Source organism: Tetrao urogallus (genome assembly GCF_951394365.1).
Source record: "Tetrao urogallus genome assembly, chromosome: Z".
NCBI lineage: Eukaryota > Metazoa > Chordata > Aves > Galliformes > Phasianidae > Tetrao > Tetrao urogallus.
In genome coordinates this window covers 4355049-4381113 of record NC_136816.1, presented here as the reverse complement: position 1 = coordinate 4381113, position 26065 = coordinate 4355049, and the positions used below count along the sequence as shown (strand labels likewise).

At 43.1% G+C, this 26065-nt stretch overlaps 1 protein-coding gene across 1 annotated transcript; it reads right to left on the bottom strand.

Annotated features, from left to right (window-relative positions):
- Positions 1 to 5383: 5383 nt before the first annotated feature.
- HSDL2 (hydroxysteroid dehydrogenase like 2) lies at positions 5384 to 17938 on the bottom strand (the record flags this gene model as incomplete). Its single annotated transcript, XM_079548384.1, has 11 exons — positions 5384 to 5496; positions 5922 to 6050; positions 6605 to 6751; positions 8047 to 8118; positions 8614 to 8808; positions 10861 to 10959; positions 11858 to 11961; positions 12951 to 13065; positions 13208 to 13306; positions 13719 to 13882; positions 17922 to 17938. The coding sequence occupies 11 exons, from the start codon at positions 17936 to 17938 to the stop codon at positions 5384 to 5386; spliced, it is 1254 nt and encodes a 417-aa protein (XP_079404510.1).
- Between the last annotated feature and the right edge of the window lie 8127 nt (positions 17939 to 26065).

Genomic DNA, 26065 nt, shown 5'->3' with positions numbered 1-26065 from the left:
ACTTAAAACTGTCTCTTGGCTTTAGACCCATCTCTAATACCTGCTGGATTGCACAGAACAAGGCATAACCACAAAGAAAACGTGGTTCCCAACATCACCATGCCTTCAGGTGTCAGAATTACACTCTGTAACTCTTGCATATAATACTTGTCTCTTGGCTTCGAGTTAATAACAATAAACTCCTTTTCTAATTTTGAAATAACAGAAGGCTCACTTTTATCTACTGATTAGTAAGAAGTAAGGAAGAGACTTTGATATCCTCCCTTTGGAATTGTTGTAATGCTTTTGCTTAAGCCTCCTGATCCGATTTGTAGGGGTTCAGTTGATGAAGGATTAAAATTTTCTCATAACCAAAAAGCAGTTCTCTGCTGTTAGCTCCTTCCGAGATTTTTCTCTTATCTCCAAGGTCAGGTGGAGACATCAAGGGACTGGGAATATGCTTTGTCTGTGAGATAGCTCCAGAGGACCTTGTGGTGTTCTCCCACATACCAACTCTATTTATTTCTTCTTAATTTAAGCAATGTGCTCAGGCTTAGAAGAAAACCACACATGAGTAGCCTCCAGCTGTTTTAAAGCTGATTGCACTTACCTACTTTTCATACTGTTTTAGACATCATTCTTTTGTTAGTTTTAACAACTTGTATTTTCATAAGGTGCCACTGCTTCAGGGCAGCTTTCTCTTCCTGTCATGGCTGTTTTAGGTTTTTATCCCTAGCAGACTACTTACAAGATCCACTTTCTGTTTTCCATAAGATATTAAGGAGGATTTCCTCTACAGATTACATCTTTGTCACTCTGTTCATTTCATTACACTGGGTGTTAAGGGAACATTTCCTTTCTACAGTCGATAGCTGCTTGAAAGCAAGTTCTTTGGGAACCTTTTGGTGCACTGCAGACTGGCACCCCTCCATTAGCCCCTAAGGAAATCATGCTGTGCATTCTGTCCTGTCTGGGTTATGCTTTTTATTAAAATTTGAATGATCATTCACCATCATGTCGTAGGTAAAGAAAAAAAACCCAAACCCTTTAGGTCTGAGATAGTGCTCTCAATAATACGTGATTGCTTTTGAGCACGAGCTTATTCTTGCTGCTACATTTAGAATACATATATAGAAATATAATAGGGTGTTTATCTCCACTGAATGTTAAATGGTCAGTGGAGGAACCCACAGAGTTGGTGGGGTTTGTCTTTTTGTATCTTGCTCCCCAAAGCACTCCACAATGACCCTGTCCTTACTACTCACACAGTACACCCATGTGGATAAATTCTATGTAATCATCTCCTCATTCTGGTAATAAAATCACCCAAAAGAATCACAGCTTTCAAAACTGCTAGGAGAGCAGAGCAAACTCTTTGCAAAGATCTATTACCACACACAGTACCATTTGGTGAAGTCAAAACATGTGCATTCTAATCGAGTATGATGGTCTTCACATTTAATTTATAACTGCAAAAAAGGTATGTTTCAATTGAAAATAAAATAAAATAAAAAGATGATCTCTCCCCTTTCCTTAACAGTGTTTACAACTGGCAGTGAAGTGTCTTGCTGTGGAAAATATGGTCCCTAACTAGATGAAGAATTCCAACAGAACTATGTATTTCAGATGTACCTATCCTATGTTGGGATATTTGTTATTCCTCACTTTTGTGTGCATGATGACAATCAGAGGAAACATGCAATTAAGTTGACTGATTCTGAGTAACAAAAATCTAACCTTGATGCTCATTGCCGTAATGTAACACAGTGTCTAAGCTGCCTGGCAAGTCAGTGAGGCTATGGTGAGAGACATGATTTGGAATCCTTCGGGATTAGAATGTTTGTCTGTGAGTCTGAGGGAGACGCCTCCAGGCCACAGCAGGTGTTACAAAGGGAAAAGTTTGACACAAATTGTTTTATTTGTCTGCTAAAGACAAATGAGAAATGAATAGGAAGAAGCTATGATTTCCTTGCTGACTGCAGGTAAATCAGGACTACATACTGTAGGAGAAGCTTAAAGGAGCAGCAGTAGGAGTGTGAATGAATGGTGTGCTCTCTGTTCTGCTAGGATGGATGTGTGACCAGCATGACATACCAATCTTCCACTCCCAAATTGTGCTTTCCTGGAGGGTCTTCAGAACTCTCTCACTGAGCCCATAAATACACTTTCTAGGAGGGGAAGGTCCCCAGAGTGCCCATGACACCACCAGAACACCTGACACTGGCACTCTGTGCTTTCCTTGCTGAGCCTCTTTATATTTTCACCTCTGCCCAGCAAGATGCAGGAGTAAGGACTGCCAAGGGCTGTGCGCCTGCGTGCTCCCCTTGTGACCGCACTGTGTTGTGGATGCCAACAAAGAGAAATCACAGACAGTGCAGAGTAGCTGATAATTGCATTAACCAGGACTGGTTTGACTGCACTTTGATCGTGTGCTGAGCACACTTAGATCTTCATTAATTTAGGGGCTGAAGAGAGGCTGTAGCTCTATGCAACATTCAGAGATTCCCACCCACATGCAAACACATCTTTTGAAAAGCCAAACCTTGATCTTATTTGAGGTACGCGAGAAAATTTAACTGTAGTAAATGCATTGAACCTGAAATTATTTGTGGAAAAAATATATTACAGGTCTTCCCATAGATCTAGTCTGCTGTTTGTTATCTTGCATGTGCTGTCGCATTAGACAGAAAAACACAATATGGTGTACTTCCTTTTGTTCCAAAGAATGTGACAGTTGTTAGTCTTTCCAGCAAATCTAATTGCATCAAGTGTTTCTCACACAATATTCACAGTTAAGGTTTCCAAAAGAACTACTAAACTATAAGACAGAGAGTAGCTGTTACTCATAGATGTTGGATTAAATGTAATTTGTTAGTGTAGCAGAAGCTACTTATACATGGGTGCTTAAAGCACATTTCATCTTACTAATTGTTCCTTCCTTCTGCATTCTGAAAGAATACTTGAACCGCTGAAGGATATTTAAATACCCTGAGCTTTTCCAGGAAATGTTGGAATATTTGTAGACAAGAGTGGAAAGAAGAGCACAAGGATGGTGCAAGGTGTGAAAAAACATAAGGCTACTCCCAAGGGAATGGAGATCAGCTGAGTCATCAGAAGAACGGGGTTTCAAACATTCATTTTTACACAAATGCAATTGTGATAGAATAGGTCCATTATTCCAATAGGGAAGGCAAAAAGTTAGAGCAAAGGCTCCACTGCTTTCAGGTGAAGCTGAAAAGACATCTATCGCGTTAGCACAATGTGGAAATAGACTGGAAACTGCTCGACTCTATACTAGATGGAAAATTTACACTGAGGACATGAGAGGCCAAAAGGCTTACACTGCATCATGTAAAACAAACTTCTTTCCATGTTGTAGGCATGTTTGACTCCTTGTTACTTTTTCGTGCCTTTTGGTTTCAGAGCTCGCTGCAGGTTGTCACCATGCTTGTCACAGCACACTCAGCCTTTTGCAAGCAGCTTCCAGCTGCAGGGAATTGACCAATGCTACCAGGAGCAGCCCACAGCACTGGACATGCTGTTGCCCTGCTGCCACCTCCAGGTTGTGCTCAAAAATCCTGAAAAGTCTGGAGCTCCCTCCAGTTCCTCCAGATCTGAGCAAGACTGGATCAAAAAAAGATAAGGTACCCCATTTTTCAAGGTAACAAGGTCTTGTATTCATAGGGGAAAAAAAAAGATGTAGTCCAATATGAAAATATTCCTCTTTAAAATTTTCCTCAGTCTTCAAGGGAAGGAGCTGGAATTTCACTTGATTAATTTTTCCCCATTCAGAGTTCTCAGGAATGTCACCAGCTGAGGAATCTGCAAAACTCCTTTCCAATTTTGTTTTCAACCTTCATCTTTTGACAGCTATTTTGCATCTCCCAGATCCCAGCCACCCCCAATTTCCAAACACACCACCTCCTTTTCACCCATCCTCTGCCCATAGATGAGGTTCCCCCAATGGATGTTTATCCAGCTCAGAGAAGAGCAGTTTTATTTAAGTCTTTAGTTATTAACGTGAAAATCTTACCACGTGCTCCCACCAAGAGGATCTGGTACCATCATCCTTTCAGATCATGCAGCAAAGCACTTTGACTGCTTTCAAAAGATTCTTTGTTCTTCCCTTCAATACTCTTTGTCTTATCTAGGTGAGAACAAGCCACATCTGCTCACATCTCTTTCCAGATCTAACAGCCCTGGCAATCCTAAGGCATATTTCCTGATCGCATTGCTGCAACCAGTGTTTCACATGCATTACTGCACAATGTAGCCAGCTCATTTTCCCCCAGGATGTCTTTGGTTTCCAGGGCCAAGTCTTCTGGGAACAACCACACAGCCACAGGCAAACTGTGCCCCCAAACTTGTGCTGCGCCACATAGGTAACCTGCCCCTTATCTCCACCCCTCTGTGCGCCAAGTTGTCAAGCTTGGTAAGAAAGGAATCTACTTTCATGTTTTTCATGGCCCTGAGATTGCAGAGCACATAAGTGAATTCAACATTTTCTGTGTTATTACCAGAATTCAACAGGGATGGAACCTCTACAGTACAAATAATTCTGCATGAGCACAAGCTTTGCAGACTATAAACTATTTGACCATTACATACGTTAGAAAATAAATTTGAAGTCTTGAAAGATTCTCTACATAGTTACGAGAGTAAAATGCCCCAAATTTTGAGCATTTCTGTTGGTAACACTGAGAGATTGATACATCTGGCTTTGCACATGTTATTAAACCAGGAGGAGTATGTGTGCTCTTGTCCATTCAGAGAGCATTTGTGCTTTTTCTCATGAGTTTCCATACTTTCCAGACTAAAGCATGAAGGTGAAGTGTCTGTATACATGTTCTAGTTTAAACCTTGGGATGCTACATGCAGGTGCTGTGGGAGGGATTACCTTGTTTGTGGCAGTCTGGGATGGGGGTGTGTTTGTGTGCACATGTGTGTAGCCTAATTCTGTAAAACACAGAGGTACAAGAACTAGTGTGGGTAATAAGCCCAGGGGGAAAGCAAAAGGAAAAGAAAAAAAAAAAGAAGGCAAATTACCAAGGGTATGTGGTACCCTGCTAAACCATCCACAGTGTTCTACATCATCACAGGAATGCATGCAAGCAAATGTGTAGAAGAAAACCCACTTCAGATGTGTTGCATTGCTCCAAAGGAGTGTAAGAAAAGAAAAGAAAAAAAAAAAAAAAGAAAAACACCAGTCACATAATGGAAGTATTCTCAAGAAGGAATTGTTTAATCACAAACACCTTCCAGTCTTTATCAAACTGATTTGTTCTTCTTTAACAAACTAATATTTGTATTTCAACCCCCACCAAAAAAAGTAGATCATCATTTTAAAATGTAGCACTGCTATTATAAAAGAAAGGCTGGATGTTCTGATGGTACAGCTTTCCCCTCACAGTTTAGCATTAAACTGTGTCAGCATCTTCTCTAGCTTTATTGCTAGTGCCATGTTACCTTTAATCCTTAATTTTCCTGACATGAAGGCCATGGTTGGCTTTAATTTACCTAAAAAGAAGATACAGAATCATCAGGAGAAGGAAAGGAACTGGAGACAAAAAGCTTTGATATCATATAGCAGTATTTAGTAGTTACTTCACTACCAAGTACTACTGTTAGGGCAGCATACACTTATGAAAAAATAATTAGGGATGTGCAGAAAAGAAGTTCAACAGATTGGCTGGATGTTTTCTGAAGCTACACTCTGAAAATTTCAATAGCTACTGAACAAATCACTAGAAATTTTTATTATAAAATCATAAACTCACAGAGTGACTTATGCTGGAAGGGAACTTAAAGGCCATCCACTTCCAACCACAGCTCATCCAATTTCAAGACCACAAAGAGAGACGAACCTGTCTGCTCATCCATCAGCAGGACGTTTCCTGCCACCAGTAGCTGCCCCTGCTCTGCCAAACGCATTTGTTACTCACCAGTGAACATCTTCACAAAGTCACCACTCGACATGCTCATCACAACGTCAGCTGCTGCAGGAGGCTTCCCAAACCCAGCACTCCCACTGCTGGTTTTCAGGTCAAGGTACCAAGTGCCTCCTTCATCACCTGAGCAGAACAGGGAGAAGCTGTGGCAGCACTGCAAGGACTGATGTACCCCACCCTTTGCTATCCCAGCCAGCTTTCCTCTCCCATCTTCATGTGAGACATGCCAGAAGCTGCCACTTGCCCTGCACTCTCTGTGCTGACAAGATTAGTCCCAGCAGATGCCCCACAGTGCCATGTGTCAGGGGACAAGCCCAAGGCAGCAGCTGCTGGCGAAGCTGGAGACAGCGGGGGCTTGGAACAGAAGTGCTGTGCTGACCCTGTGCAGCACAGCCAGCAGTGTGACACAGCAGAAACAAAACACCTGGAAAATACACCACATCCCTCGAAAGAGCAGCACATGCTGCTGACACAGAAAGCATCTCCCTATGACAAGAGCAGCACAGTAAATCCTGCAAGTGCTGAAGTTGGCCCTGAAAAGCAGCATCTTATGGAGCATACCCAAGGATGCCCTGTTCCTAGACCAGCTTTGAAAGATGAGCATTTACATGTGAAAACTCAGACTACCTCTTGCTAGAAAAGTGAGCATTTGAGGATTTTACAAGTGATGGTTTTACCTGACAGTTCAAACTGAAAGACACCCTGGGTGGATTTCACTAATTCTTTATTGAGTTCTCCCTGAATAACTCTGAATGTTTCTGCAACAGGGCCAGCTGAAGCAGATTCTGCATTAACCTTGGCTCCATCCGATGCCTGCGAAGCACCTACAAGAAACAGATCATTTTTCTCTGTAAAATGCCAAAACGCTGTTGTTTTAACATATGAAGAAGCATAAATGCAGCACTGCTGACCACTGCCAATTTTCTAAGATTTGAACTTCTTAGTTCTTGGGGAAAAATGAATATTTTGTTATTTTAGTATTAATAAAGGAAGTTTTCAATAACTGGAAACTGGAACTGGTATACAGCACTAAAGAATTCTGTAATTTGTTTCATTTCTTACTATGTCAAAATATTAAAAATGAAACCACAGGAAAAGTTTAATTCTGACTACTCGCAGTTTCCTCATAATTTACTCAACAGACTCGAGGCAGCATAAACAAAACAAAACAAAAATCTATCAGTGCCTTTAATAATGTAACTTTCATCTTCAAATGCTTCACTTGTGTATCTTTCTAAGAATATATATATTTTCAGTAATTCTTCTGCAAAAGATTCTAAGCTGTAAATCAATTCACAACTTTAATCAGCAACTTTTTACACTGCAGTGAATGTGTTCATTTAACATTAAGAAAGAACATTTGCAATTTACAAGGCACATAAAGCTTGTGACAAAAGTCTTGTAGAACGTCAGTTAGGTGTCTTACGCATCAGGAAATAATTAAGACTGCTCTATGAATTGCTACTAAATAACCTGTGCTGGAGGTCAGGGCAGTTAGCAACATCAGTTCCTGGCAGAAAGTTCAAGAGCACACTCACAAGTAGTATTTTCAGGGACTCTATACAAATTTTCAAATGGACTCTATACAAACTTAGCCTCTTTATCCCCTTTCCTATATTTGTTTAGGCAGTCCTATAAAACCAATCAGTATTCCTGTTTGCCCTCCAACCAGACACATTACTATTCTGAAAAAGTGAAACTGATCCTTTTATAAAAAACTTCTCCATTTCATCTTCTAGATGTTCATATCATGTATGACTCTGAGAACTTCATGTAGGAAGAGAGGCTCTGTCAAGTTCTAAATGCTGCAAGACACTCCTGCAAAATATGCTGATTGCTTTTAATTTTTTTCCCAGCACTATTTACTCCAAATCTTCATACTACTTAATTCTGGTGGTAAAAAAAAGATTGTTCAAAGTAAGGCACTGATTATAAACTGTAAAAGTTGCAGGCTCTACAGTCACTTCCATAAATCAAACACCCCAAATACAAAAAGAGATTTTGCCAAATAGCTTGAATGTAATCCAAATGCTTGGGAGAAAAGAAAAATAAGTTAAAATACAGCGGGCATTCGTTATCACCACAAATAATCAACTTGTACATGCAGAGCTTGCCCTACCATGGCTTTCTGATTTTGTGGCTGTCATGTCAATTTCAGCATCCAAGAAGAAGTCAGGAGTCAGGGGGTGACCTAAAGGGGAGTTGAACAATAACAGTAAGCCCAAGTGAAGGTGAGCTGCACAAACAGGAATCCATTCTGAAGGAAACAGCACCCCACTTTACAAGTAAGTGAACTACAGGTGGAAAGAAGGCATAGCATGAGGTGACATGTTTAGGATCTGGTACATTTAAAATCAGACCTGGAAGGCTCTTACAGATGCAGTGAGAAACATCTGAAGATGAAGAAACGCTATCTCACTATTTGGTAAGTAGTAACACATGCAGCAATTGTGCAAGTCTATTTACTTTTTGTTAATGAATTTTTTTTTAATTTTATGGACATTGATGATTAGAGCTTCAGTGAACTATTATGTGCTTTCCCACGTCATTTTCCCATTCATTTTCTCAAACTTGGGACAAAGCATCTTTTGACTGACTCACATAAGAGGCTAAGAGAATGGAATATTCACATTTCCCTACAGTCCTCCTTCCTTCCCAAACTTCTCCTTTTAAAGATCTCTTTTACCTGGTGCAACTGCATAGACATCAAAATCCTTAACACCTTCTTCTCTCAGTAGAACTTCATCAATAATGAAGTTTCCAGTGAAACTTTTTGGCTTTGTTAAAATGCAATATGCAGCATCTGCAATTATGTCAGTTTTTCTGCACTGCTTCTCTATTCCAGCTCCTCCCAGCATATTCGTCGCAGCTGTATGTATGACTAGAAAATTGAAGGACAGAAAAAATCCAGTTTAACACTGATGACATAAAATTCTTATGTCTTTGGCAACTGCATAAACTTTATTTTCCTCTCGTGTGAAAATTTATCATAAGAAGACAAAGCTCTGTAATACCATCAACCAGCAAAGAATGCTCAACCAGCAAACAATTCTCCAAGTGTAAAGATTCCTTTAATTGAAAAGTATTAAAGAAACCAAAAGATGAATAATGGGAAGAACTCCTTATAACATTCATATTATTCAACCCTTCTATCAATACTTTCCACACAAAGACTTCCTCTGGCTTTATTCGGGACATGAAAAACTAACAGGACAACTATCTTTGTCAAAGTGAATGTGCATCAGTAACTAAAATATTTTCTGCAACAATTACCATACTGAAAATCTCAATACTTAATTTTAGCTCCGCAATAACTTGTGGGATAACAAGTGTCTCTAAGTTAAAGATGAGAAACCCAATAGCACAAACTCAAACAACTTTTTGAAGAGTCCACGGAATGGTTGTGTTAGATCCATAAATAAAATCCATACTTAAGGTGTCTAATTTCACCTGATTTGAAAAACAGAAAAACAGAGTTTTATCAAAGGTACAGTGTACATACAGCTAGATGTTTTTCAAACATATTTGCCTTTCTTCAGTCTGCTGAAATGTGATGGCCCAGTAAGACTCCTTTTTTTTTTTTTAATAACTGTAACAGTTTGAGATGATTTCTGCCATGCGAGGTTTACCAGGTGGCAGCATGAGGATATTCCACTATTCTGAGGACTGATTAACCTGACCACTTTTCCTGGACCGTGCTCCTCTACTTTCCTATTACTGCCAACTATTATTGTTCTTAAAAGAGCAAAACTATGGGCACAAACTGATATGAAAAGGTTCTGAACATCTCCTCTCTCACAATCCGAATATCATTCCACCTACTTCATAAAAGCGCTGCTGGTTTTGTACTAATACACATTCAGCATCTTCCAGTTTGACCCTGCAATATCTCTACTACTCAAACACGCTCTTACATCCTTTAGGCAGGCTACCTCATTTCACTTTTAGATAAATGGAGAGCTCCTAGCATCTCACTATCAGCATATTTTCCTATTTCAAAGAGTTGGATGAACCAATAGAACCATACTAGCACAGTGGTAATCTCCAGCGTTGAAGCTAATCACATATATGTGACATTCTTTAAATTAGAAACTTCACAATTGTATTATACATACTATGAAAGTCACCTCTCTCTCACTCTAAAGTAGTTAACTTTTTTAGTTTTGGCAGAGAAACCTTTCAAAGCAACATTTTTCTTTCCAGACTGTTTGCACATTACAAACTTTTGTCTTTCAGGTCACATGAACAGTTTTCATCAAGGAAACACTGATATACACAATTTTGAGAGCTCACTTAATGCTTCTAGTGCTCTCAAGACACTCGTCTCCTTGTTCAGCAGCTGACCAAACCTTGAACAGCAGCCCTGATCCTCACTGACCCACGGACAATAAACTGGAGCTAGTACAAGATGGACACAAGTTATTTTTCTACAGCTCTTTAATGTGCTGTGACTTGCAAGAAGTGTTGGATGGTTGTGTGAAAAAGCACTTGCTGGCCCACTGAACCAGAACTTCAAGGAATGGGGCTTTTTAATTGTTTTTTACATCTACTGAGGTATGTATCTTGTCAGTTTCATCTACTCTCTGGCAATCTAACTAGCTGGGGATTCTAAATAGTACTGGACATTTAATACCTACAAATGAAAGTATGTTAATACTCAATGATTCTGTGCAAACCAAGGCTTGAGTCATGTATAAAGGAGCAATGACAAGACAGGTCAAGAAGAAGCAGAATGCACTCAGGCTGAAGGTAAGTTTGAATGAAAGTGACAAGGCTATAGTGAGAACTAGGAAAGGAAGCCAATACCCATACAACATCTTTGATCACAAAAAAATTTGCAGAACTGCTCAGTTTCCTGAATCAGTCCCAGCAGTTATTCAAACTTAAATAAAACACCTGTATAAGACAAAATACAAAAATTCATAATAATCACCTGTTTTAGGCCATAAAGCATTGACAGCAACTTCTCCTTTAAATTCTTCTGCCATTCCCAAGACACACATGGACATGCCATATTTAGAAATTGTGTAGGCTACAAAAAGTTCACAAAAATCCTATATTTAGTAAGATACAAATTTAGAGTTTATGCACAGATTTTTACTTTTGAAGGATATAAGTTATGGAAAATCAACCTTCCGGGGTCAAAGCAGTATCTTCCCAGAGTACAGAAACTCTCCCAACTCCCCCCATCCTCAGCAGATAAGAACTGTAGTTCTTACGTCTACATTTTTTGACAAATGGAAACAATGACTGAGCCTTAACTGCGTGGTGTTTTTCTTGTGTTTTTCTCAGAGACCCCTTACACCAGTATTTAATAGGAAAGGGGAAAAAAAAAAAAAAGAGAAAAGAAAAAAAGCACATTGTAAATCCTTTTTGTCTATTTTGAGAAGGGAATCTTGTATGGAAGGAACACGGACTTGCAAGAGTTGTTTAACCATGTTACAAGTGTTGAAATTTAAAAGATAATCTACAGGTTTAAAATGAGCAACATACGTTCTAGCCTGAAGACACAATTAGAGTCTCCTTCACTCCTCAAAGATAATTTCTGTTTAAAAAGACAGCATTGAGCATTATGGCTATCTAGTCAAATGCAGAAGCACAGAGAAAAAAGATTTTGCTTTTCTATCTCTATTGGAAATAGAAAACATTGTGTAGTCTTAAGAAATCCTCTGAAAAACTTGTAACTCTTACCTGTAGAACCTTCTTGAAAATATAAAGGACATACCAGGGCATGAGATTTGCACTGGGTTTCACCAGAAAACAATTTATTTCAAGTAAAGTGCAAAACACTCTGAGGAACCATTCCTGTCAATCTCTAGTGAGGACTAAAAACACAATATCTGGAACTCTTGGCTGGCACTCCTTCACATTTCATTAGTTATTCATACATTTCTCAACACATAACAACAAAGGCAGTGGATGCTACTTACCACAGTGATTTTTGAACCACATGGGTTTCATATTCAAAGGCGGGCTGAGGTTCAGAATATGGGGGTTCTTACTCTTCCGTAAGTAGGGAAGGCACGCTTTAGACCTGGAGGAGAAGAATCAGGCAAGACAGTCACTCTTACAGAACACTTACCATTACAGCAGAGCAGTAGTTTCACAGAGATCCAATGATAAGCTAAAACCCTTCCCTTGTAATCAAATATTTTTTCTGATTAAAAGAACTGAAAAAAATCTGTCCTATCTCACTTATCTCGAGAACAGCATTCATATCTAATAGCTGGGCTGCATCCTCCAAGCTGTGCAGCAACATCTACTAAAGCAGATTTTCCAGATGCTCACAGGTAATAGTCTCCTTGTAATAGTTCTGGAAGGGCAATAAACCATGATGTAGTAACAAGCCAAATTACCAGTGCAGAGTATCATCTGGTGCCATATTTATTATGTTCTGATCACAAGTTTATTTCATTTTTAAAACCACAGTTAAGAAATGATATGGTATAGTGAAAAGCTATGATGACTATTCCAAGAAAAACTTAAAACCAACACTCTAGAGACTGAAAGTCATATATTTAATTCAACTTGGAATTTACATCAATCCGTAAAGCATAACTGCCACTTCTACAATTGTGGTGCACATTTTCATGGGCTCTCTAACAGAATTTTTACTAAGTGTGTTAGGGAGAACAGCACTGCTATGAACTACACTAACTGCCTGCTACTCATGCATTTAATCTGGATACATGCATACTGTCAGCCACAGGAAAAACACTCTCAACCATAAAATCATTAAAGTAGATGCTGTCTTTTACAACCTGCATAAACAAGCTGGGGTTTCAACTCTTTCCAGTGACAGTGTTTGTGACTCACTAGCAGATTTCTTACTGCACAGGAATCAGGAAGAATTCAACAGATACACTCTGTCAGATGGGAAATTCTCCCTATCTTCTCCACAGACAAAAAAAGCCACACTATATTCATACATCTATTTAGTTATTATTACTTTCTGCACCAATATCTCAGATAAGCATTACACACTTTGTTAAAATGGCTTTGGTTCACCATCTCAGCACTTACGTCAGGTAGGTTCCTCGTACATTGACATCCATCATAAGATTGACCTTCTTGGTCTCTGTTTCCAAAGTGCCGGTCAAAGAGATGGCGCTCGCATTGTTCACCAGAATATCGATCCCTGGTTTTAAAATAAGTCACCTCACATTAGCAGCGAAATAAAAAAAGTATTTAAAAAAAAAAACAGGAGTAAAGCAGGTTAGGGTGTTCTTTCCTTCCTTGACTAATCTGCTTGGTAGCCTGTCCCCTGCCCCACAGCATACCTCCAAACGTCTTCACAGCTTCCTCCACGGCGCTAATTATTTGCTCTTCTTGCCTGACATTGACAATGCATGGCAATGCCCTTCCTCCAGCTGCTTCAACTGTGTGATTAGAAAATAACACACAGAATTTGTCTCTCAGACTGCACAAACTGCCTACTGAGAATCTCTCATTCAATGAATGCATTAAGAATTACATCTTTCAAATTACGACCCTTTCACATACTGCATAATGAATAGGGATGCCACGACAAAATTCTAACACTGAGAACGTGCATAGCTCACCACACATTTTAATTAACATGGCATTTTTACATTTATGCATATGCGTATTCATTACCATCAAACTTTAATACCTGAAGAATTCCTGCGAGGGAAGAGAAGCACTTGGGCTCATCCTTATAAAGCTGAATGGGAGCTATGAGAGTCTAAGCAGTTTCCCACTCATACATGAGAATTAAGCGAGGACATGCACACATCCCACGGTCTGAAGCCCACCCTGATTACAACTTACTCTCTTGTGCAGCTGTGTAGATAGTTCCAGGAAGTTTAGGATGAGGCTCAGCTGTCTTGGCAGCAATCACAATGTTTGCACCATCCCTGGCAGCCTTCAGGGCTATGGCTTTGCCAATTCCACGGCTCGCGCCAGTGATGAAGAGTGTGCAGCCTGCTAGTTTCCTGAAGATGAGTGGGAGGTAGAGGGAAAACAAGAGGGGGAACAAAGCAAAATCTGGAACTCAGTGACTTCTTGCACTCTTCAGGACAAAAACAATCAGTGCAGTTTTCCCAACAGTCAATTGCCTTCAACATTTCACAAAAAGAAAACAGACCCATAATACAGAATAAATGGATAAATCTGTAACAAAGCCTTTCACCACCACTGAACATACGATGACTTCCATTATCAATACCAGGAAGCTGGAAGGTTGTGCAGGTCTCCCAATTGCATTTTTACTTTTTTGTACAGTAATCCAAGACTGCCCCCAACAGAACTGCTGCATTCTCCAAAAACAGAAAAGGTGTTACTTCTAAAAACAAAAAAAACCCAACCAATTCTAATGTTTTCACACTCACTGCAGCTCTCTGTTTCTTTCAGCCCTCTGAACACAGAGGACAGGCGGCTCAATGCACTATAAAGGCAAAGTCCAGAATCACCATGCCAGAGCAGGGTGCCAAAGACAAGAGCCAAGAATCAGATTTTCAGAAATGACCATGATTTCTCTTAAGGCTTTTACAATAAATTCAGTTTTCCAGTAACTTTAATCCGATAATTCCCCACAAATCTATCCAACCAAACCTTCTGGAGAAACTAACAAGTTCTAGAGCACCAGAAAGACATTTTTCTTACACACAAAATGCCAAGGAATTTTTGAAGAGCAAAAAAGTCTACTCTGTGCTACAGCATATTTCACAATAAAGCCCTACAGACCACGGGCTTTCCAAATGAAGGATTCTGCACTTTGGTGCTCTGCATCAAGCCCATGCTGCTTTCCATAACTGAATGAAAAAAACAAGAGGTCTAAGACTGCAACCCTGATAAACAATCTATATAAGCACATGCTGCAGCAACTTCAAGGTTTTTTCAGAAAACAAATTTGATATAGCTTTCTTTCCACTTTGAGCTACACTCAACATAATCAGTGTTTTTCTGGCACTTCCTCTTCACCCTCCAGTCTGAAAACTTCCAAATAAAACAGCCTGCAAGAGGGCATTTACTTTCAGAGGGCAAAAAAATGAAGCAAGGCAGGAAGGGGCAGGAATATTCCTCTGCATTGGCATCCTATGTCATCAGCAATCTCTGGAAGCCAACACAGCCCTTCAGAAGCCAATTAAATGTGGAGGTTGGTAGCCCTGCCGTGGGGGGGTTGGAGGTCCATGATTCTTAAGGTCCCTTTCAACCCAGGCCATTCTGTGATACTGTGAATTCAAGCCACTGCCTTCTGCAGAATTGGGTCCTAGAGAGCAGGTGAACCAGCAGGCTGACACAGCTGCCCAGCTGACTTGTGACTGAGTCCCCACATACAAAGGTGTCACACAGGGAGTGGAAGCACCGGTGAGCTACAAAGAAGGAACTGAGAACACTGCTTGAGTACGTCAGTATGGTGTGAGGAAAACCAAAGTTCACCCGCAGCTGAAACTCGCAAAGGAGGTCAGTGGTAACTTGTTTATCTGCTGTTACGTGGGTAGGAAGAGGGTGAACAAGGAGAAGGCATTGCTGAGTGGTGTGGGTGATTCAGTGAGAGCAGATACTGGTAGTGCCTGAGGTGCTTAGTGCCTTGGTCTTCACCAGATTTACTTGCTTAGGAACACAGTTCACCAGGACAAGAAAAAGGAGCCATCGATGAGAGGTAATCATGGTCTTTTCCAACCTTCTCAATTATATCTAGTCCAACCATCAACCCATCCCCACCATGCCCACTAAACCGTCTTCTTCACTGCCTCATCTAAAGCCTTCCTGAATATCACCAGGGCTGGTGACTTCACGTTTCCCTGGGCAGATGTTCCAATGAATCATCACTCTCAAGAGAAGAAGTTTTACACAATATCAAACCTGAGCTGAACTAGAAGCTTCTTGAGAGGACACAGCTATACATGTCCATAGATCAGGCTGTAGCAGGCGTGCTCACGCCCTTGCAAGGCCTCTCTCTTCATACCTGACAAGCCATAGGAATCACTGGAGTCCCCTGTCAACTAGGGGAAAGGGAATGGGTGACACATAGTCAAAGAAGCCAGAAAAAATGCCCCACCAACTCACAGATGTGCTAGCTCTTCAGTCTTCCCCAGGTTGGTGTGAAAATCATGGACCAGCTCCTCCCCTGAATATGTATTTATGATGACTCGGAACTATCAGCATGGGCTTGCACCCGATTACCTTCTGCGGTAGAGTGAGAGAATTTGCGGGCAAAGTGAGAGCAGTTGACACCATTTACATTAGCAAGGGTTTCATTACTGTCTCCCAAAATACTTTTGTATCCAAGTAAATACGTAGAATGGTCTGTGTGGTTGAACAGCCTGAGAGGTAAAAGAAAGGTTGACTGTACAGGTTCAGGGAATGGTGGGTAAGAAGCAATATTCTGCCTGGAGACTACTATTAAGCGGGATCTACCCCAGCACTGGTCTTGTTCAACATCTGGATCACAACCTAGAGGAGAATACAAAGTGCACTGGAAAGGGATGACAAATGGCTGATGTGCTTGAGGGCAGGGCTGCCATCCAGAGGAGTCTTGACAGGTCAGATGAATGTCAACAGAAGCCTCATGACAGTCAGCAAGGACAGTCATGAAGTTTTGAAGAGTCCCTGCAATGATACAGGCTGGAGAAAGAATGGCCAGGGAGCTGCAAAGGCTAAATAGGCAATGGGGAACTTGGCAGAGAGCAAGCTGTGCATAACTCAGCAGTATGCCCACCAGGAAAAGCCAGCAGCATCCCAGGACGCAAGAACCATAAAGCACAGATGGAGAAAAGGGATTGTGCCCCTCTAGTCAGCACCTGTAAGACCACACTTAGACCCTGTGTCCAAACTGGAGCCTCTCAATATGAGACAGATGTTGACAAGTAGGAGTTGAGCACAAGGAAACAGAATTGGCCAAGGGCTGGAGCTCTTGTGAGGACAGACTTAGGGACTGGGCTAGCTCAGCCTGGAGAATGCACACTTTTGGAGAAACCCAACAGCAGCCCCTCAGGGGCTCTCTGGAGCTCCATCAGTTCTGCAGATTCTGTTTCCTACAAAAGCCCACACAAACTGTTCATTGACATCAGAGATGTAAAAGGGAAAATTCACCTTTATTTCATCCCCAGTGAAACGCTGAGCTGACTCAATACTCTCATGCTTTTATTGTGATGGGATTTTTTTGTTTGCTTGCTTTTTAAACCTTCTTGCTTAGTTTTCCTATAACCATTTAGTTTGTCCCCTTCAGCACAGTGTGAGAGCGCCAGCAAAGCCAGATGCATCAGACTCTACTCGTGTTTCTTCAGTGTCACTGAGAGAACTGCACAAAATGTGAAGCATTCTGCAAGACTTTCCTAAAGCACTCAACTGTCTAAGTTGTTACAAAGTTGGTAGGAAGTTGTTTCAAGTCGCCAATATTCTAAAGGCTCCAATGCGCTGAATTCTGGTAAGGAGACAGAATGTCACATTCACCTCCCAGCTCTGCAGTCTCAGGGTTGTTACAATTCTGAAGTTGGGCTCCTTCCTCAGCAGGCACGGGGGCAACCCGTGGGGATGCAGGGGAGCCCACTGCAGCATGGGCAAGCAGCATGGGCAACCAGGCTGCAGCATGGACGCTTTCCGCACTTGTACTGGATTTTATGACAACTGCTTACAACATACAAATAAGGACAATGTATGCCCCCGTTCTTTAGCAGCTCCAGGCACGAGAGAAGCGCTGCAAAAGCCCCTCAGCGCAGATCCTACAGCACACTCACCGCCGCACTTTGCCCTCCGGACGCTCACGCAGCTGGCCCGTGAGCGCACAGCACCGAGCGGTGTTCCCGGCCCGGCTCCGCCGCCTAGCCGCTCCGGGACAACCGCGCCCGGCTCCGCCTCGCCTCCCCCCGCCCAGAGAGGGCTGCGGAGCCCCCCGTTGTCCCTCCGCCCGGCCCCGCTCGCCCCAGCGCGGCTCTGCCCCGGGACCCCGAGGCGCGGGAGGCGGTGTGGCTCGGAGCTCGCCGCCCCGCAGAAGGAGCAAAGGGAGGAGGAAAGCCGAGGACGCCTTACCCAGTGTTGGGCAGCATGGCGGCACGGCTACAGCGCGGCTCGGGGCGGCTGCCGGCTCGGCGCAGGACGCACTGCCTGTCACACCGCCCTCCGCGCAACCGCGGCACGGCGAGCCGGGCGGAGCCGACGCCGAGCGGGTGCACGGGGCGGACTGCCGCTGGGGGGCGCTGCGAGCACGACAGGAGCTGTGCGGGCCTTCCGTCGGAGCTACATCAGGAGAAATCAATGCAGCGAAGTGCCCGCGGCCGAGCTGGGGGACCAATGAAAGCGTCGGGAGCCGCGCTGCGGCGTGGCGGAGCGCAAAGCATTCTTAGCCTTCGACAAACAGCTTCCCCCGCGATCTCGATCTCGCCGCTGAAGGAATGAACGAACGAACGAACGAAAGGACGTGACGAACAACCGAACTAATTTATTACCAAGATATCTTATCTTCAGAACTATCGCTCTACCAGCCACCGCCTTGGCAGCCCCTCCACGCGGCTGCTGACGCCCCCGCTGTCCCTACGGCGCCCATCGGTCACCTCCACCGCAGCCGCGCAGCCAGCTGCCTCCCTCCACACAGCCGGAGCCGCAGATGCGCAGCCAGCAGCCTGCTTCCACCCAGCCGGAGCCGCGGGCACTACGCGGGCGCCGCGGGGCTCCGCAGGGCTCCCACTCCGGTGCCATCACCCTGACTTCTTGCTGCACGCTCACCGCGACGGGCGAGGCGTGGAAAGGCAGGGCGGCCCCAGGAGCCCGCCGCTCTCGCGCTCCCGGGTGCCGGGGAGGTTCCCACCGCGCTGGGCCGCGTGCCGAGCCGTCTCCCGCGAAGGGCGAAGCGGCGAACGAGAGCCGAGACACAAAGGTGCCGCCAGGGATCCGGCCGCCGCTCCGTGGCGGCGGGGACTGGCCCGCGGGCCGCCTGCTTCCGGCACGCGCTGGCCGCGTGGTCGCGGCTCCGACCTGGCGTCGGCTGCGGGCCGTCCTTCGGCGCTTATGCGGCCGGGGCCCCGCGGCCTCCACCGCCTGGGTGCCGGCTGCCGGACCCGCTGCCGGCATGCAGTGCTGGCAGCAACAAGAGCGGGGGGCGGCCGCGGCTCTCCTCTTCTGGCCAGATCTCGGCCCGCGCTGCTCGAGGAGCCGAGGGCTCTCTCCCCCAAGGTCTGGGTTGCAGTTGACGAGGGCCTGCAAAATGCAGAGGAGAAAAGTCGGTGCTGTCACCTGAAGGACAGCGAGACACAGGAACTCGGGTTTTCAGCTGCTGAAGACAAACCTGGGAATGAGCATCACGAGCTGATCCTTGACCCCTTTCCGCAGGGCGGGAGCGTCTTCGCTCAGTGAAACTGGGATTTGTCCTTGCAGACATTCCTGCAACGAAGCAGTCTTTGCTGTGCCTCTTGGCAAGCGAAATCCTACTGAACCTCCTGGGGGTTCTAGTGGGGCGTCACTAGGTGATCATTGTGAATCTATGGTGGGAATGGCAGAAGCACCCTCATCACAATGCATGCTGTCACAATGATGCCCCACTGGAACCGGGAGGTTCAGTAGGATTTCGCTTGCCAAGAGGCCAAAGCCCTCTCCAACACACAGTAGAGGGGCAGGATCACATCCCTTGCCCTGCTAGCCACGCTTCTTATAATGCAGGTTGGCTTTCTGGGCTGTGAAGGCACATTGCTTTGACTCATGTCCAGCTTTCCTTCCAGTGCTACCCCTGGTCTTCTTCACCAGAGCTGTGCTCTATCCTTTCATCCCCCACCTTGTCCCAGTGCATGCTACAACACAGCTTGTAAATCACATTATGAATCACATATAATTCCATGGGCTTGTCTGAACTCTTATGATCTGCAAACAAGAAAAGTGCAAGAGTTTCTACTGCTTTGGTCAGTAGCTAATAAAATGTTTGCCATACTTGAAGCAGCCAGCCAATCTGTTGAACTTTTTTTCTGTACATCTCTGATCTGTTTTTCTTAAATGTGTACTGCTTTTACCACAGAATTTTGTAGTCAGTAACTCAATTTCTTTCTTCTGATTTGCATAGTTTCATCTCGGTCTAAAGCTGGTGCTTTTTCACTTGTTAAAATGTACAAAGTTTTTGTTGAGCAATGCTGAGTTCTGGCAGTGTTTTGGATCTGTGATTTCCACATTTATCGCTGTTCAAATCATTTCTCAGTTCCCTTCAGCAAAAGTTTGGAACAGAGCTACGAGATAAACAGGCAAAATGACAAAAAGCAAAAGACAAAACACACACACACACACAAATGTTATTCAATAACTAAAGTGATTGTTATGATTTAGCCCTTGGCTTGGAAAAGCAAATTCTTTTTCAGTCAGTCAGACACTTTTTCTCAGTAATGTGCTCCACTGTTGTAATGCATATGCATGCAGAAATACTTAGGCTGCAGTATTTGAAATGGCTGGGATTTAATCAAAGAGCATGATTTAGCATTTCTACCGTGTAGATCAAAACACCAAGCCTATAGCAAAGGGGAATTTCTAAAAACTCGCAGATCTTCCTGGAAATGAGTTACTGTTTCCTGGTCAGTCTGCCTCTGCTCCGTTCTTTTCTGATGATCCTCTTTCTTCTTTTCTGGTGACTTAAAGCCATCTCTGGCTTTCCTCACAAGGCTTCCTAACATCGCATTTGTATTAGGAAAGTCAGGAGTTAAGTGTGATACAATATTTGAAATGAGGCTGGAAAAGTTGCTGCCTTCAAACTTTGGGAGGAAAACATTACTACCAGAGCATTGGCCTTTCGTACGTAGTTAGAACACGGCTTTAAAATGCCAGTCCTCTTTTTACCTTGATGCAGCGTAAGCATGAAGAAGATGTGAATCTCGCGGAGAAGACATAACTTGATTCTGCTGTAATGCACAGCAAGGAAAACATTTTTTCTGTAATAACTGTGTAGTGATTCAAAGAGAAATTATAACAGAATTATGTTTTTTTATCTTTCATGGATAATTCTTTTTTTGGCTTTCACTTTTTCTGCAGATAGCAAACTGCCGTCCGTTACTGTGAGAGGTACTCCATCTAACTGAACATGATTTCTTATTAGCATGTCTTTGAATTATCGGACAAGTAAAATGAGATCTGATGCCAGGAGTAGGGGAAGCACAGCAGATTTCCATTGTATGGTTAGAGCTGAACTCAAAACTAACTCATCCTCTGAGTGAGATGCAACTCTTTTGGTTCTACACAGTTTGCCAATGTTCACAAAGCTTGTAGGAACTGGTCATCTCATTAAATGGTGTCGAAAAAGAGCGATGATCTCAAGCTCTTGAAAACCACAGTGCAAGTGCCTGAGTGCAGAAAAGGGGGGGCATGAAATTATTTCTTTAGGGGTCCGTATGAGATGTGCTTTGAAACCTGCAGATAGTAGACAGATAGTGTTTTTGGAAGGAACTCGTATTTTGGAATTGTGTTTCCAAACACGGCCCTGTAACATCATAGGAAATGAAGCAAATGGAAGAACTTGAGTATCAAGAGCGAGGTTCTTACTTTCATGCCTGTGTCATCAGCAATCCCTGTGCCTTTGTGGTTTCTGTGCAACTATTCTGCTGAAGCATTTTATTTCTCTGGATTGCAGTCTGGGGAGGAGGGAAGGATGTGCACCATTCTGTTCAATATTAGATATGTCCTGCAACCTAAAGGCACAGGGTGCCCTGCTTGCTTCTCTGCCTGTGCTGTGTGTGTTTCCTTTGCATTCAGTAATACTGCTCCCATGCAATGTTGCTGGCAGCTGTCAGTGCCATTTGATGACACTCTGCTGCTGGTGTTATCTTAGAGACAAACGTCTTCCTTAGAAGAAAAATGATTTTGCTGGAGATTCATCCAGAGAAGAACAAAGCTGTATCTGGCTAGCCACTGTGTTTTTTCTCTCTGTATTACAGAAATAATGTTTCCTGTGGGATGAAAGCTTGCCTTGCTGCTCTGGGGAGTGGTGATTGTGAACGGCAACTGGGTCAGGGCTGTGTCTGACTGCTTCTGTGGTTGTGCAAGTAATTGCTCATGCTGGGGGAGAGAAAGACAGGGACTGTTATGTCCATATATAAGTTATTATGGATTCAAGCCCAGTGGAACAAGCAATTCAGTAGCAAGAGACAAGGAAAAACAGAAAGATGGCATCTCTGTTTTCTAATGGTATGTGTTTATGCTATGCTTCTTGATCCAGAGTCAAGCATGTGTCCTAGAGGCACATCATGGGAACAAGGGTAGGTATCCCACCACCTTCCAGTCAGAGCCTTGGGGCTGTGCTGTGGGATACTGTGAGTGCTATTAGGTGTACCTGATCCTCACATTACGAATTTTCATATGGTGTCATTCTTGGACTTTATGCTCTAAACAGACAAGGCTGAGCAATGAGCCAGTCTGCTCTGCACCGTAAGGACAAGCCCTGCAGTGGGTGCTAAAATTCTTGTGGACATTTGCATTCCATGGGATTTTTACATGAGGGCAGAAATGCAGTGCTTGTAAATCTGTTGCTCAGGTCACAGGTTTTGAGGCTCATGAAAAAGAAATGACTGAATAATCTCGTTGTTCTGTTATTGTCAGAAACTGAAGAAAAACTTCAGGTTATTTTAGTGACAGTTCCAGTTAATGTGAACATATGAAAAGAAAACTGGCTCTAAGGCCTGTGTAAAATACAAACACTATCTGCATGCTACTGAACGTAATGAATGGGACTGATAGCTAATTGTACCAAGAAGAAAATGTAAGCTCAGGCTTCAGGTCCCCACAGGCTCTGTTTCGATGATCTCTCATACTTCAACAGCTCCACTGGTTCGTTTTTTCCCAGCCTGAGTTGGGAAAAATCCAGCTGTGTGCGTGCCAGCAGAGGGAGTGCTCAGCACACCGGATGGAATCACGGAATAGCCCGCTTTGGAAGGGGCTCTTGAGCATCGCAGAACCACAGAAGGGTTGGGTTGGAAGGGACCTCAGAGCCCACCGAGCTCCTGCCGCGGGAGCATTCTGGGGGGATCCAGTGAGAAAGAGTATCAAAAGCTCCACTGAACACCAACAGATGATCTCAGCAGTCTTCTCCTGTAGAAGCTGGGTAAGCTGGAAAGGAGACTAAATTCATTGAACAGGACTTTCCTCTCACCAACCGGTGTTGGCAGCAACATTGTCCTTCAGGTTTCTCAGTACCTCCCAGAATAATCTTCTCCATAATTTTGTCAGCCACTGAATTGAGACTGGCAGGCCTCTGGTTGCCCAGATCTTCTTTCTGACCCTTGTGGGGAATAGGGACAATGTTTGCCGGCTTCCAGTCAACGGGGATCTCTCCAGATTCCCAAGACTTTTGAAAAATTAATTGAGAGCGGTCTCAGGATGATGTCAGCCAGCCCTTGGAGTACCCTGGGATTAATCCCATTGGGCCCCATATACTTATTCACCTGGAGCAGCAAATCCCACTCAGGTATAGAATTGGCTGTGAATTTATCATTCCCACAGCTGTTCTTTCTTCCATGGTTCTGGTCACATCCACACTGCAATTTAGGGACAAATCCTCTCTGCATCTCCTGGGCTGGAGCACATACAGGCAAAATGCTGTTCTTGATGAGCTTGCAGCAAGCTCACCACAGAATAAGACTTACTAACAAGCACCAACGCATTTTTTTCTTCTCTTGATAGAATTCAAGGAGAAGATGGGATAAGCAGAATAGCAAAATCTTTCCCTCACAAATACGAAATCCTTGCTCTGGAGCACGAGTGAGTGTGTACTTCCCAGAGCATCTTTTACAGCTTTTCAACAATAGCTGTTTGCTTCTGAGCCATGCTTTATTATGCATATACATAGAGTATATGTAAACATTTCCGAAATCTTGATGAAATATATAACACATTGCTCCGATGTTTAAATAGGGTCTGGGATGATTTCTTCACCCTCTTTTGTTGTTGTTGTGTTGTTTTGTTTGTTTGTTTGTTGTTAAGCAGAATTTTCCTTATCTTGTTGCACAACCATTTTGACTTACTGAGTCCCAAAATACAATTTCAGTTATCAAAGTATTTTTAGAGTCACTCTCCTGTGTGTTACGTTATGTAAATACTGATGGCAAGCAGCCTTGCTATGAAACGACCATGAAAATCTCCCAGGAAGCTGATGTCTTCATTGGCTTCAATAAAAGATTAGGATCACTTTTGTGATAAGAACAAAACCTATTTACAAATTAGAGATGGGTTGTACTTTCCAAAATTGTTTTTTTTTTAACCAGATTTTCATCAACTTATCTTTTGGAGCAAACTTCTTTAAAAACCAGAGCTCTTTTAACCATTTACCTGTTGCACCAGGGCAGTTATTTCATGTTTATTCAGTGATGCTTTCCCTACCAGAACCACTGAAAAAGAGACTTAATCACTAGAAAAAAAAACAAAAAAACCCAAAAAACCTCAGGTTTGTTTTTAACTGCAGCTCTTACGTTGCACTCTTGCAAATGTTTAAACAGCATTTTGGTCCAAAGGTGTTCAAACTCCAGATTGTATCCCCTCAGGGCTGTTGTAAGAATCTGGTCACATTGCCTTATTTATGGCAGCGGTGGCCCAAATATGGTTTGATTCCCCATCCCCAGTCTCTTTTAAGGCTGAGGCCCCTGCTTGTTCCTTAGACTTGTAGTTGGATATTCTGACACAGTGAGAGAGCTTTACGTGCATTTATTACGTATTTCCTACATATTTAGAGTCAATGATTGATGAGATTAACAGACTACAAGCTATGAAAGCTGAAAGGAATGAAAGTTTATTTAAAGCAATCAGCAGATAAAGCGTACCTTTGTTACAGGCAACATTCCTTTTGTGCCAGTAATCCAGTGGTGCAAATGTAGACTGAAAAGCAGAGAGATAAAATCTGTCCCTCTCAAAGAATTAGCATAGGTTTCTCCCAATTTATAAGCCAATATGATAAACTGAAAAGGATGGATTTTTTATTTCTCTACACATCAGTGTTTCTGCACACCTCATTATTTAAAGGGACTGTTTCTTGCTTAAGAGTAATAGTCTTCCGAGTTCCCAACCTGAAGTCATGGCTGTGTGGTACCCTCCTGCACCAGCTCTGCTTTGGGGTCTGGCTGCTCCATCTGTAACTCTGCCTCTCGCCGTTCCCACTTGGGGCTTATGCTGAAAAATGGAGAGGGAACCTTGCAAACGGTGAGGGGACAGTATCACTGCACCTCTTGAGGATGGCTTACTTCCACAGAGATTTATTAGTGGGCTGCACACATCAGCTTGATGTTACATTAAGGAAATGAGAAAGCAAAGAGAAGGTAGGGGACAACTGCCCAGGGGACAGCCAAGAAACAAAGCCATGTAATCCCCAGAGGAGTTTCTTTTCCAGCATCAGCAAGTGGTAAGGATGAGAAAGGTGACAATAACTATTCTTGTCAGACTTTTCCTGTTGTTCACTCTGTGCTTTACATGTGGATCCAGCCAAGCTCCCTGCTGTTGTTCAGATTGTGATGCTGTCAGTGCTAGCAGGATCACATTCCACCAGATGCAGAACATGCATGCTGGTTGGTCACTGCACTTTGTGTGTGTTTAAGGTGGTATACTTATATGGTATTTAAATGACTTATCATCTACTTCATTACTTTCTACTTCCTATTTTTCTCCCAATACAAACTAGTTAAAAGCACACAAAGATTCTCAAAAACTTGTCATTTGCTTCCCATGAGAACCTGTTACAACAACAGTGCAACAACAGTTCAACAAGTGAGATTTGCAGATGGAAGCTCATGAGAACAACAAGGCACAGGAATGAGACAAAGCAAATTAGGTACAGTGTGAAGAGTGAAAAGCAGGGTCCAGAAGCGCACAAAGAAGGCTGCTAGCATTACAAAATGAAGGCACTTGTATGGATCTACTTGTGCAGCATTTGTCCCGTCTGGCATCTATGGTTCAGCACAAACATTGGGTTTTTACAAATCAGTAGTGATCACAGACTGGACTTAGCATCTAGTGCATCATAACTTCATGGCAAAGAAGCAGAGAAGTGTGTGCATTTCCTCCATAGCAGGATAAAACTTAAGCAAGCCAATCTCTGCACAGGAAAGTGAAAAAATCTTCTCTTATTTTGTCTTAATATGAACAGTGCTTTCTAGCTTTTCCCCTTCCTTTTTCCCACTGACAGGAACCACATGGCACGAGCACTAGCTGGTGGAACACACCTTTTTCAT